The 12017-nt window shown below is 36.7% G+C and overlaps 1 protein-coding gene across 1 annotated transcript in view; it reads left to right on the plus strand.

Moving 5' to 3' along the window:
* The first annotated feature begins 3652 nt into the window (after positions 1-3652).
* LOC122059286 (vacuolar protein sorting-associated protein 52 A-like) overlaps positions 3653-12017 on the plus strand; it is a 40531-nt gene continuing 32166 nt past the window's right edge. Inside the window, exons 1-4 of the mRNA XM_042621994.1 lie at positions 3653-3754; positions 5185-5282; positions 6610-6690; positions 10429-10572. Of these exons, the coding sequence (XP_042477928.1) occupies positions 5250-5282; positions 6610-6690; positions 10429-10572 (258 nt within the window). The 5' untranslated portion in view covers positions 3653-3754; positions 5185-5249. The remainder of the gene's footprint in view (positions 3755-5184; positions 5283-6609; positions 6691-10428; positions 10573-12017) is intronic.

The raw sequence follows: 12017 nt of genomic DNA on the forward strand, positions 1-12017 counted from the left end.
GGATCACTTGTATCTCTCTCATTCTCTCACTCTCACACTCTCCCACTCCCAAGGTTTGGAAATTGATATTGGAGTGTTGAGATCGTTTGTCCCATATTGGTGGTGAACAAGACCAGTCTGTTCTAGGGTGGTCTGGGTGATCCATAGTGTATAATAGGTTTCTTCCTGTTTGGTTGTCTGATCCAGAGTGATCCAGATTAAGTATTGCCTGAGACTGATCCATCCTAAATAACTGATCCTTAACCCCTACTCACACACAAATGAAAAAGAGCGGGCTAGTTAAATGTGTCACGAAATTCATTTGAAGTGTGGCATCCCCAAACAAAAAAAGAGAGATGTATTCAAATCCTTTGAAGTTCTTTAAGCTGAGGACCAAATAAGAAAGCAGAGACCTCAATCTTCCAAAGAAAGAAACAATAGTACTTTTGTGTATTGAGCAAGGTTTAAAGTATCGGTTTCGGGTATTGAGAACGACTTCATTCAAAGAATATTGAGTATCAAGGGAGTGGTGTTCTAAAGTTGGTGAACTAGGAACCATATCTCTACTACTACATTCAGTGTTGGCACTTGCTTGTGGTTCTTTTGTCAACACCATATATACAATATGGGACTAGTTGAAGATATTTAGGCACTGAAAGTATTGTTTGCTATTCGCAGGTCCAGAGAGTCATGGATGTAATCGTTCAGGGCTTGAAAGCAGAAAGTAGGTTTGGTGTAGAATGACCCAACAGGTTCAAAAGAATTCAAGGTTATTTGAAATAAGCTGTGCAGTTGAAGAGATCAGTGTTTTAAGATAATTATAGAAGATCTGAATTGGATCTCTCAACTGTCCAGTAAGGTTTGGTTTGAAAATGTTGGCCATTAGAAAGCCACAAATGATGCTCTATCAAAAACCAGGAGCTAATGAATCACATAAACCTTGTCTCCCACACAGTTCATGCTTTTCAATCCCTCGATAGTCTGGCGTGAGCCCTAAAAAGATGGTAGACGTTTTGTCCATGTCTAGCATCATCACTGACAACAAGAGGTCCTTAAAAATGGACTGGCCTGATAGTTGGTCTGAGAATCTGTTCCAAACAGTTTGGACAATTGCATGAGGTGCTCTTATGTCTTAAGCCATTGACAAGGTGTATTTTGCAGGGCTTCACATCTTGTAATTGGCTACAATGTAAATTGTGTTTTTTTTTACGCATCACTTCAACCCAGGTCATTTTTGGCCTTCCTTTGACAATTGACCACCTTCAATTTGCATTGTTCACTCTTTATTAAAACCTTCATTGCTCTTCGATAATCGTGTGTGGACCAACTTATCCTTCGCTGACACAGAGGTATGGGCTCAATGCCAACCCCTCTTGTAGACCATGGTTGGTAACTCCCTCATCTCTACCTAGTTATTCTAACACTAGTTATAACCATGGTTTAAGATCTCGCTCTTGCCCTCCATCTTGTTGATCAAAAAAAGAGAGATCTCGGCGAGATCGTGTATTTTTTCCTTGTCTCTCTCTTTCTTTTTGTTTTTTTATATCAAACCTAAAATGGTACTTTGACTTCGTACCCTATATAAGTAGTCTCCGACTCTTCGGACCCTAGGCTAGTATGCTCTATTCCACAGTCCACATTCCACAATCAACACATGACACAACATAATCATAAGAATTTAAAAGACATCATAGATAATTACTTAATTGTTAACAATTAACATTGATGATTGATAAGCCACATAACAACATAAGGTCAGTATTATATGCATCATTTATTTAAACAGAAAAAAAAAATATTTCCCTCCCTGAATCCATAGATTAGTGTTATATGCATCACATATAAAAAAAAACGAATGTAAACCAACAAGTATTGATATGTTTTCATGAAAAAATGGGTTTGAGAAGATTTTTTTTTATCTATAATGGTTTTTGAGAAGAGAAGTAACTCCAAATATAGATAAGGAGATAATATTTTTTACTCTTTAAGCTTCAATGAGTGTAGGAATGGAGATATTCAAGCGAAAACACCAAAATCCTTGTTCCTTAGTGTTTTTTCTTAAAAAAAAATAGAAATAGGTGAGACAGGGGGGAGATTTGGTGAGATCTTGGCGAGATCTCGGTCGATTTTTTGTACAATTTATACCTCGCCATGCATCTCGTCTTGCCTTTTTGAAAAAAAAAAAACGAGCTATTAGTGTCGCTGAGATCTTAAACCATGGTTATAACTCCATCGCACGTATCCCTAATTATGTGAATGTATCCACTGAAAACTTATTTCCTTTTCAAAACTCACAAAATGCCTCCAGCCCAATCATTCAAGTTCAGTGCCATGATTTATTATCTAGTTGTTCTTTGTTCTCATAATAGTCCTAATATCTTATTGTTAAAGATTATATGCTAATATTCTTATGCTTGTTTCGTAAAGTTGCTGCCTTTGAGGACATCATATGTTTATCACTTGAATGATTGTTATTTTTTGTTCCATAGGTGGTTGCAGATATATTGTCTAGAGGCACAAAACTAAGGGATTATGCTAAGGGTGTTGAGAACGATGTACGGAAAGTTGAACTGAATTCGATTCAGGTTGGTGCTTATGAATTATGGAGGTCTATTTTCTGTTGGAAAATGGAGAATCGAGAAAATTTTCTGATTTCAAAGATTAATCTACATATCTCATGCCTTTTGCTAACGGAAGTAGTTGTTTTTAACATTTTTTGTCACTTTTTTTATTTGTTTTATATATTAGTTCTTTTCATAGGTGTAAAATATTTCAAATACAATTAATGCACTATATGCAGACATTTTTTCTTTTTTTCTTTTTTTTGGTAAAGATCATAGAAATAAATGAGATTGATACGAAGTGAACTCTATTTCTCCCTAATGCAAGAGCATGATCACCACCATTGAATGTGGTTTGGTAATTGGTTATGGGCTTTTCTTTTAAGTGTTTTTATTTTTAATTGTATCAATTATGAGGCCCAAATTTTAGGTCTAATGGGCGTGCACGAATTTAATCTTTTAATTTATTTTTAGTTGTGGGGCCCGTTGGTTCCAATGATTCCTAGATGGGGATCTTATCAATAGCTGGAGATTTCTGGTCTCCTCAAAAGTAATTTGATTGGGGCTTTACCCCAGCATATATGGAGAATATCTAGAGGAGATCGACCAGAATATTTGGAGAATATTCTTGAGATCTTCCAAGATCGAGAAGAGGTTTGCATGGGAAATATTCTGTTGAGATCTTTCAGCTACTTGTTGGGATCGTGGATTTTATTTTATGGCTTCTTTATTACTTATTTAGTTACCTTAATCTATATGATTCTAGTTGCTATTTCTTGTAAGCTTCTACTTTCTAGTTTGATAACTCTTCTCTAGTTATGAAGGGTTTCTAATTAGGTTTTTTTTTTTTTTTTTTTTTTTTTTTTTTTTTTTAAATTATAAATAAAGAGGGCTGCCACACCCTAGGCACGATTTGATGAATGAGATTTGGTTGATTTAGTTATGTTGAGGCTGTTGCTCCTCGTATTTCTCTCTCCCTTCTCTCTTATCTTTCTTTAATAGCGCTATTCACTGGTACAATTAATAAGCTTTGAATTTTAAATTAATTAGCTTTCCTTTTTCTTGTGCAAAAATTGTGCCCTAACAAATATCTTGTACCCTCTATTATTCAGGAGTATATAAAGGAAAGTGACAATTTAGTTTCTCTTCATGATCAAATTCGTGATTGTGACAGTATTTTATCCCAAATGGAAACACTTCTTGGTGGATTTCAGGTATATCCATACCTGCTGGAATCTTCTTTATAGTTTTAACTTCCATCGACTTGCATTTGGAGTGAAAGTAAAACGTGTGCTCCTAGATGTCACTGTTTACCTAGTACCATTTAAAATTCCCTTATACTTCATGACCTGCCCTTTTGCAGCACATGGGAATGTCCATGTGGTAGAGGACCTTGAACCCATCTATCTAGCTTGACAAATTTCAGCCGGATCAAGCACTACGAGTGCCTTAAAAGTGAGTTTAGGTTTACAAAATTAGAAGGAAAAAAAATACCAAATGACATTTATTCCATTACATTGAAAAGCATTCTTGTAATTTTATACAACCTAAACTCACTTTTAAGGCACTTGCAGTGCTTGCTCCAGCTGAAATTTGTCAAGCTAGATGAATTTGAGGTCCTCTATCACATGGAACTCCCATGTACTGCCACATGGCACTATGGCAGGTCGTGAAGTTTAGTAACTTTAAATGTCAACAGGCATATTGATATTTATATTTACATGTTACTGAGTGCATCGTTGTACTATGTTTACATTTACATGTTATTGATTGCATGGTTGAAAGAATATGCTGCTCATACTTTCTTTTGCGTGGCTGTTTATACTTGCTAGTGATTTATTTGTTTGAACAGAATTGGAATGATGTTGCTTTTTCCACCCAACGTTATGAATGAAGGATTTGAAGCTGTGATATATATATTCATATTGCTCTACAACTATTACATGTTGTAAGATTTCCTTTGTTTGTTTTCTTGTCAACGAGGACTCCTACTTTTCTTCTGGTGTTCCTTGTATGTTTGATGCCGGGTGCCTCACCCAGCAGGCTTTATGCTATTATGGAAAAAATATGATTATTTTTTGCCAAAAAAAAAAAAAAAAAAAAAAAAGAAGAAGAAAGAAAGAGAAGAAAGAAAGAAAGAAAAGAAAAGAAAAAAAAAAAAAAAAAAAAAAAGAAGAAGAAGAAGAAGAAGAAAAGAGGCAATGTTATTGCACTTCTGGTGCTCAATGACATTTTTTGTGCCATAAGAGGTATACAGTTTTGTTAGTGTTGCATATAACAGTGGCATATTCACATTATTTCTTTTTTTGGACCTTTAACTTCTCCTTTAATAATACATTTGCTTCTTGATGCACCCAAGTAAAAGCTGAAATGGATATAGCTTACATTCAAGTTTGTGGCTCGTCTATTGCCTGAGGCATGAAAGAACTGGATTAGTTCTAGAAGGCAGAAAATAGTTGCTTGACATTGGTCATCAAATTGCCGTCATCCATTTCTCTCAATTTTTTTCATCATTGGTCTCTTCATTGCATTGTTCATACTTAACATTTATAATATGAAGAAGTGAGATAGATTATTTTTCCTCTTCAAGTTGTATTGTCTGAACAATTGAATCTCTTATTATTGAAATTATTAATATTTTCAGAAATCTTGTGCTAGGCTGAGATTGGTTCTATAAGTTCAGAAATAAAAACTCTTCAGGAGAAGTCCATGGATATGGGTCTGAAGCTGAAGAATCGCAAGGTGGGCCTATGTGATATTTTGTTTTATTTTTCATATCCTTTTACATTTTTGTTGCTTGGATTATTATTATTATTATCAGTATAATTAATTATTTTTAACTAAAATATTCAGCATTAAGTAGTGAATGAATGGAAGAGAAACCATCCTGCAATGAATATAAATTGATTGTACAGTCTTCTTTTCCAATCTTTAGCTGTTTCATTAAAGTTGTGTGGGATAATATTTATACAGATTTATACCAGTCTCATTGGATAACATAGCTGCGACCTTTTCACCCTAGGAGGCCAGGATCACAGTGATAGATATTTAGGTTATTCTCCTCATCAGTCAATGCTAAACTTAACATTTAATTCAAGTTTTATGGTCCTTATAGATGGCAGGTCATCTACTTATTGGTGGGACTTAATAGAGTCCTGCTGGATATCCAGCTGTACTTTTTGCGTACTCACCCTTCTATTGACCAGAATTATCTCAGTGAAAGAAATCGCTAAACCATTTACCAACTCCAAAGTTATATTAAATAAAAAGAGAGGTACTAAAGAAGTCTTAAACCCAAAGTAGGTTGAACTCTATCTGGATAAATGTGATCCCACTTTTGGAGCTCCTTAGGTGAGTTCCACTCCTCAACCTCTGTGAGTCTCAAGTTCTACTGGGAGTGCAAATCATGTCGTAGGTTGTTAATTAAATTTTAAATACAAGGTATCCTTCAGTTATTATGGGTGGGCCCTGATGGAAATATGGATGTGCATGGACCCAGAGGAGATGGGCTCATTTGCCTAGGGCTTGTGAACTATGGGCCATTAGGTCAAACTGGGCTGATGAATCTAGGGCATTGCTGAGCCTGTTTGGAGGTCCATATTCCAAACACCGGCCTGTGATCACCATCATAAGAGGCCCATTCCTTGGGTCTTGAATGGGTGCAATGGACACAGAGATGGGTTCATTTGCCTAGGGCTTGTGAACTATGGTCCATTAGGTCAAACTGGACTGATGAATATACGGCAATTGCTGAGCCTGTTTGGAGGTCCATATCCCAAACCCTGGCCTGTGATCACCTTCATAAGAGGCCATTCCTTGGGTCTAGAATGGTGAATCGATCCCCTTAAAAAATTGAGAGGGAGTATTTGGGGTCAATGATTTAGGTTGCTATCTTGGGTTTCAATTTTTCATGAGTGATTGGGAGGCCAACTAACTGAAACAAGAAACTATTGGGACCTCTGATGGCTTTGAGCTCATGTTTCTTATATCCTTTTTTTCCTTTTCCTTTTCTTCTCATGATTTTATTCTAGGTTGTAGATATTTTCATAACCTTGGTATTTCTTATCAGGTTGCTGAGTCAAAATTGGAAAAATTTATTGAAGACATCATTGTCCCACCAAGGATGGTTGACGTAATTGTTGATGGAGAGGTAAAAAATTTTCTTTCCTAATTCTTCACATAATTTGTTTTCTTTTTTAAGTTGAAGTGAGCATACGTCTAGGATGCGGATCACCATTAATAAGTTGGCTGAGGACCCATTATATCAATCATTATCTTGTTAATCTTCCATGATAGTGATAGCATCTCTGTTTCTCACTCGTGGTTTACTTGCAGAATTTGAACCTTATCGTTGGTATGTTTTGTGTTGTAAATAAAAAAGAAAGTGAGGAAAAAAAAAAAAAACAAACCACCATCCACAATACCGTTTCATTCCGGGTATCTTATTCAGTCCGTAAATAAAATAAAATGACAAGAATTTATTAAACATGTCTAGTACCTGTTCTTAATCTACCCAAAAAAAAAAGAGTCTAGTACTGTCTTTTGTATCATAAATTTTGAGTTGTTTCCTTATTTGGGTTATTGATTAATATCTGTTTCCTCTCTGAATTTAATTCTTTTGCTTTTCCGTTATTAAAGTTTAGTTTTCTATTCTACAAGTGTAGGTTTCTAGGTGGGGACCATTATATAGTTTCTAGTCTCATACTGCTATTAGACCCAGCTTTTAAAAACCAAAAAATTTGACTTACATAACCATTAATTTGCCCACACTACTTTGAGTCAGTATATTAGTAGGTTTTTGGCTCAATGCGATTCCAAAATTTATGTTTCCAATATATTCTCACTATCATTATAGTATATGATGATAGTGAGAATATATTGGAAACATAAATTTTTTTGGCTTGGGTGAATCATCCTTTGTCAACTTTTTTGGCTCAATGTGATTCAAAATTTTAACTTTCTGATATTACTCTAATTGGGATTCAGTTGAATTTTGAAAATATGGTGGTGCACCTTATATTTCAATGGAGATGGAAGAATGTAAAACATGTGAATCTTCAACTCTAATATATGAGTGGGGATTCACTTATCTATGAAGAAATACACTGCCAAGATCACGAATCCTATATATTAAGGTTCACCAGAAGCTGCACTCTCTGTCCATATCATATCACTTTTTACACTTGCACCACTACACTAGAGTTTCTGTACAGCATCTCTTCAGCTGAGTATCAGCAAATCTACCCGTGGGAGCATACGGAATTAAGGATTTTTTCCTGCTTTGTTGGGTATGAGTTTCTCCATTAGACCTGGGGCTGTGGTAGACATCCAGCCAATGGCGGTAGAATAATCTCCCTTAATGGTCAAGTGTCCGGTGGCTGGCCTGTAAATTTGTGGATAACATCATAACATGAGCCAGTTATCAACCCTTGAGATCCCCTGTTGTCAAGTATGTCATGCCAGGTGGTCTTAAGTATGCTAAATAATAAAACCCCCATGGTCACCAAAGCACCAACCCTACCTGCCAACCACGATTCCCAAGTTGCTACCATTTCATCTTCATGCTGTTCAAGATTTGTCTGATTGTGTTGGGCATATGGCAGGTAGTGTTGTCATTGTTGGATAACACTGTTAGAGCCAACACACTCGCAAAGTGTTGCCAGTGTATATAGTCAGTAGTGAGATGTACAATGGCAGTATAGCAGGCAATATCAAGGTCTAAAATATTGGGTTTCGGACAGGTTTTGGCCTTGGCTGAAACTGAGATTTGGGCGAAACCACCAAAACCTGGCTGAATCCAGGCATTTTTTTTTCTGGCCTATTACTAGAAATTTGGGCCGGAATGTCCAAAATTTTCGACATTTTTGGTGATTCTAGGTTTCGTCTTGGGGTCCACCGAAACCACCAAAATGTCCAAAATTTCAGCCGAGATTTCTGAGTTCTTGAACCATGGCCACTATAGATAGTGACAAATGGCACAATCAGTTGAGCAGTGGCAGTGTACAGATGTGGCAGGGCATCAGGAGTGAGTTCACAGAGGTTTTAGTAGTAATAGTAGCAGAGCAATGACGGTGGTAGTTGGCAGTATGGCAGTAACATTGATGTGTATATGTGAGTGACAGTGTATACAATGATGTGATAACAGATGGAATGACAGGCAGTGCTGGAAATGGTGCACATGTGACATGGTAGTGTTCATAGGTGTCAGATTGTATTTGACAGAGGTTTCTGATGATGTAGAGTGTTTACAAGAGTTCTGGCAGTGGTGGACAGGTCAAACAGTGCAGTATGTTACGTGGCAAGGGAAATTTGGTAATTTAAGAGTTTGGTAGTAAGGGTTAAGTTCCTGGACACATGTGTCAGTGTATTTGTGTTGATTTGATGATGTGGCAGTGTACACTGATGAGTTGGCAGAGCTGGAATGGTCAGAATGTGACATGGCAAACCATTATGGGCACATGGCAGTTGAAAAATATTCTGGAGGCATCCTGCCTTGTCCAACACCTCCTGGAAGTATATTATGGCCTTACACAGTGTTTGGCGGCAGGCAAAGGGCCGAAGCAGCAGGTGAAGAGGCCTCGTACGGTAAAAGTTGCAATTTCATAGGTTCACATAATGGCAGTGTGTCTGGAGTTATTTTTGAAAGGTTTGATGGCAGAACTAGGCAGAGTAATCTACATGGAAAATGTAGTTCGACCAGTCTTCTTTCCAATGCACCTGGAATCATGTTGATACGATGTTGAATGAAGAAGTTAAAACAATTTCTGTAGCGTCGCGCTAAAAAGAAGCTAATTGGGAGAGTTTTTGGAATTTTAAGGTAGCTATTGCCAATTTTCTTGCAAATAGATATGTGGAGTTAAGATCCTCTTTGTCACAGGCATGGTTGCACCTTCGTTGGTGGTAGTCTTGTGTTTTGAAGGGGTAAGAAGCAAACTATTATGGCGTGGTTGAGTGTTGAGGCTGCATATCGAGCTATGGAACATACTGCGGTTGAGTTGATGCAGTTGAGGTCCCTTTTATGGGAGTTGGGGTTCTTTGTGACCAGACCTATGAAGATGTATTGTCATAATCAAGCTGCAATTTATATTGCCTGTAATCCATTTTTTCATGAGAGGAGGAAGCATATTGAGGTGGATTATCGCTTTGTGAGAGATGCAGTGATGCGGAAGTTGATCTCAGTTTTGTTTGTAAACTCCAGCAATCAACTTGGCGATATGTTCATGAAGGCGCTGTTCCGGCCTGCGTTTCTTAGTTATTATTCCAAACTGGATATGGGAGATATATACTCCAGCTTGAGGGGGAGTGTTAAAGTGTGTATCGACTTGGGTGTCCATGGAAGTTCATGGATCTTGAGGCGTAGGATCATGCCTTAGTGTTTTAGGTAGTTTATGTTTTGTCTTTATCTTTCCTATTGTAATTAGACTTTAGGCTTTGCTAACGAAGAGTTATATTTCTAGTATGTAATAGGTCTTTGACCCTTAGTAGTTAGCTACTCAAGGTATATTCAGAAAAAGATAAATAAGTGTGGCTGGTGCGATAGAATATACTCTATCGCACAACCTTCTTCTCCATCTCGGTTCATCCATCTTCTTCTCTTCTCCTTCCTTTGGTTCTGATCACAAGCTTTGGTTTTATTTCATTTCTCATTATTAAATTTGCTACAAAGTTTATAAAAGAAGTTTAAAATGGGAATTAAAATAATTCCAGTTTATAGACTCACGCAGAGGAGCTGATGAGTATAATGATTTGCTCTTAGGACATGAAGTGCCGGTTACCAATTTAGAAAGGACAGACCCAAACATTTACTTTCTGTTTGATCCGCTGAATGATGAAGTTTGTTGTGGTCTATATTGTATGCCATTGTACTTGATATTAGCTGATTATGCAGGTAAATGATGAATACATGAGGACTCTTGAGGTTTTAAGTAAGAAGCTGAAGTTTGTTCAAGTAGATCCCATGGTCAAATCTTCAATAGCTCTAAAAGGTGTTCAGCCTGAGTTGGAAAGACTTCGGCAAAAATCTGTATCAAAGGTTGTCAACTTCATTAAACATGGATATTAAACTGAAATCGATAATTAGCTACTTGCAGTTGTGTGTCAATTATGACAGAATCATGCTAGTGGTACATTGTAGACATAGATCATTACTATTTTGCAATTTGCAGTAAGATGACTTTGTATACATGTATAGTTAGAAGTTCTCTTTTTCTTTTAGGGTTTGCCATAATTCAGCTGATGGATTAGTGTTGCTCTGCTTGTACCGCTTGAGAAAGTCAAAGGATCAGCATACACTAGGCTTCAATTTTTTGTAATTGCCCTCATCATTTGTTGTAAAACTATTGAAGAATGTTCTTCTTTGAGTCTGATAAATTCTTTCCTCTTACCTCGTGGGCTCGTAACTGCCTATACTTTTTAGTCACTCCAAAATGGTTATGAGCTTGAGATTTGGAACTTGAAAGTGACTGGTTTCTCTAGATAACAATGGATAGATCAAAATTAAAAGGTAAGAAACTGTTGAAATACATGAATGTCTTGATCTTCTATGTGCTCACTCTTGGATAATATGTTCCACAGAGGCAGCGTTCAAAACCATATTGATAGAGAAACTTTGCAATTTCCATGTTCTTAGATCTCAGCATTGAGAAATACATTTTCCCCTTAGGAGATGGAATCATATTCGAAACTGAAGTAAAGCAACTGCTTGGGGTATGCTATGGGACTGTAGTCCAAAAATTTTTGGAAACTGGAAGTTTATATAAAGGGTAGTTATTGGTGTCACAAGGGTTGTGACATTTCCAAAGTCACAAGACAAATCTGAGCCATCAATTTTTTGGGTTTTTCTATCTGAACCATCTGTTCTGCTCAAAGTTGGGAGAGTGCATGGTAACGGCTAGAGTACAGGTACACAATGTGGACATACACAGCATGCATGGATTATTTGATTGAATTAGACACTGAAATTTAACATATGGATAATTTAGACCCTGTTTTCTCTATCTAACGGTTGTTCTGAACTCACCATCTATACACATGTCAAAATAGGTGCCTTGTGATGTGTGGATAAGTGACAGATACTTAACCTTACATAAAATAAAAGTCAGATATTAATTTTGAATATTAGGAAGCATTGTGGAAATAGGGAAATGCTAGTATTGCAAGTATTGATAGAATGAAAAGGTGTGAGTGTGAGGCAAAGAGTTAAATAATCTCTAAGTTGAGGGTGGAGGAAATTATTATTGATGATGAAACCGAGATAAGACTAGAATTGGGATGGGTTTCCACGAGGAGCTCTACAAAGAAGAGGTGGGGTTTAGATCAAACTTGGGATGAGGTGTATTTCAGGAAAATATCATTGGAATCAAGGTACTGGTTGGAGATTATTTAACTCTTCGCCTCATGCTCACACCTTTTCGTTCATTCAATACCTGCAATACTAGCATTTCCTTATTTCAAAATGCCTCATTCAGAATCAATATT

This window comes from Macadamia integrifolia, chromosome 13 (genome assembly GCF_013358625.1).
Source record: "Macadamia integrifolia cultivar HAES 741 chromosome 13, SCU_Mint_v3, whole genome shotgun sequence".
NCBI classification, from domain to species: Eukaryota; Viridiplantae; Streptophyta; class Magnoliopsida; order Proteales; family Proteaceae; genus Macadamia; species Macadamia integrifolia.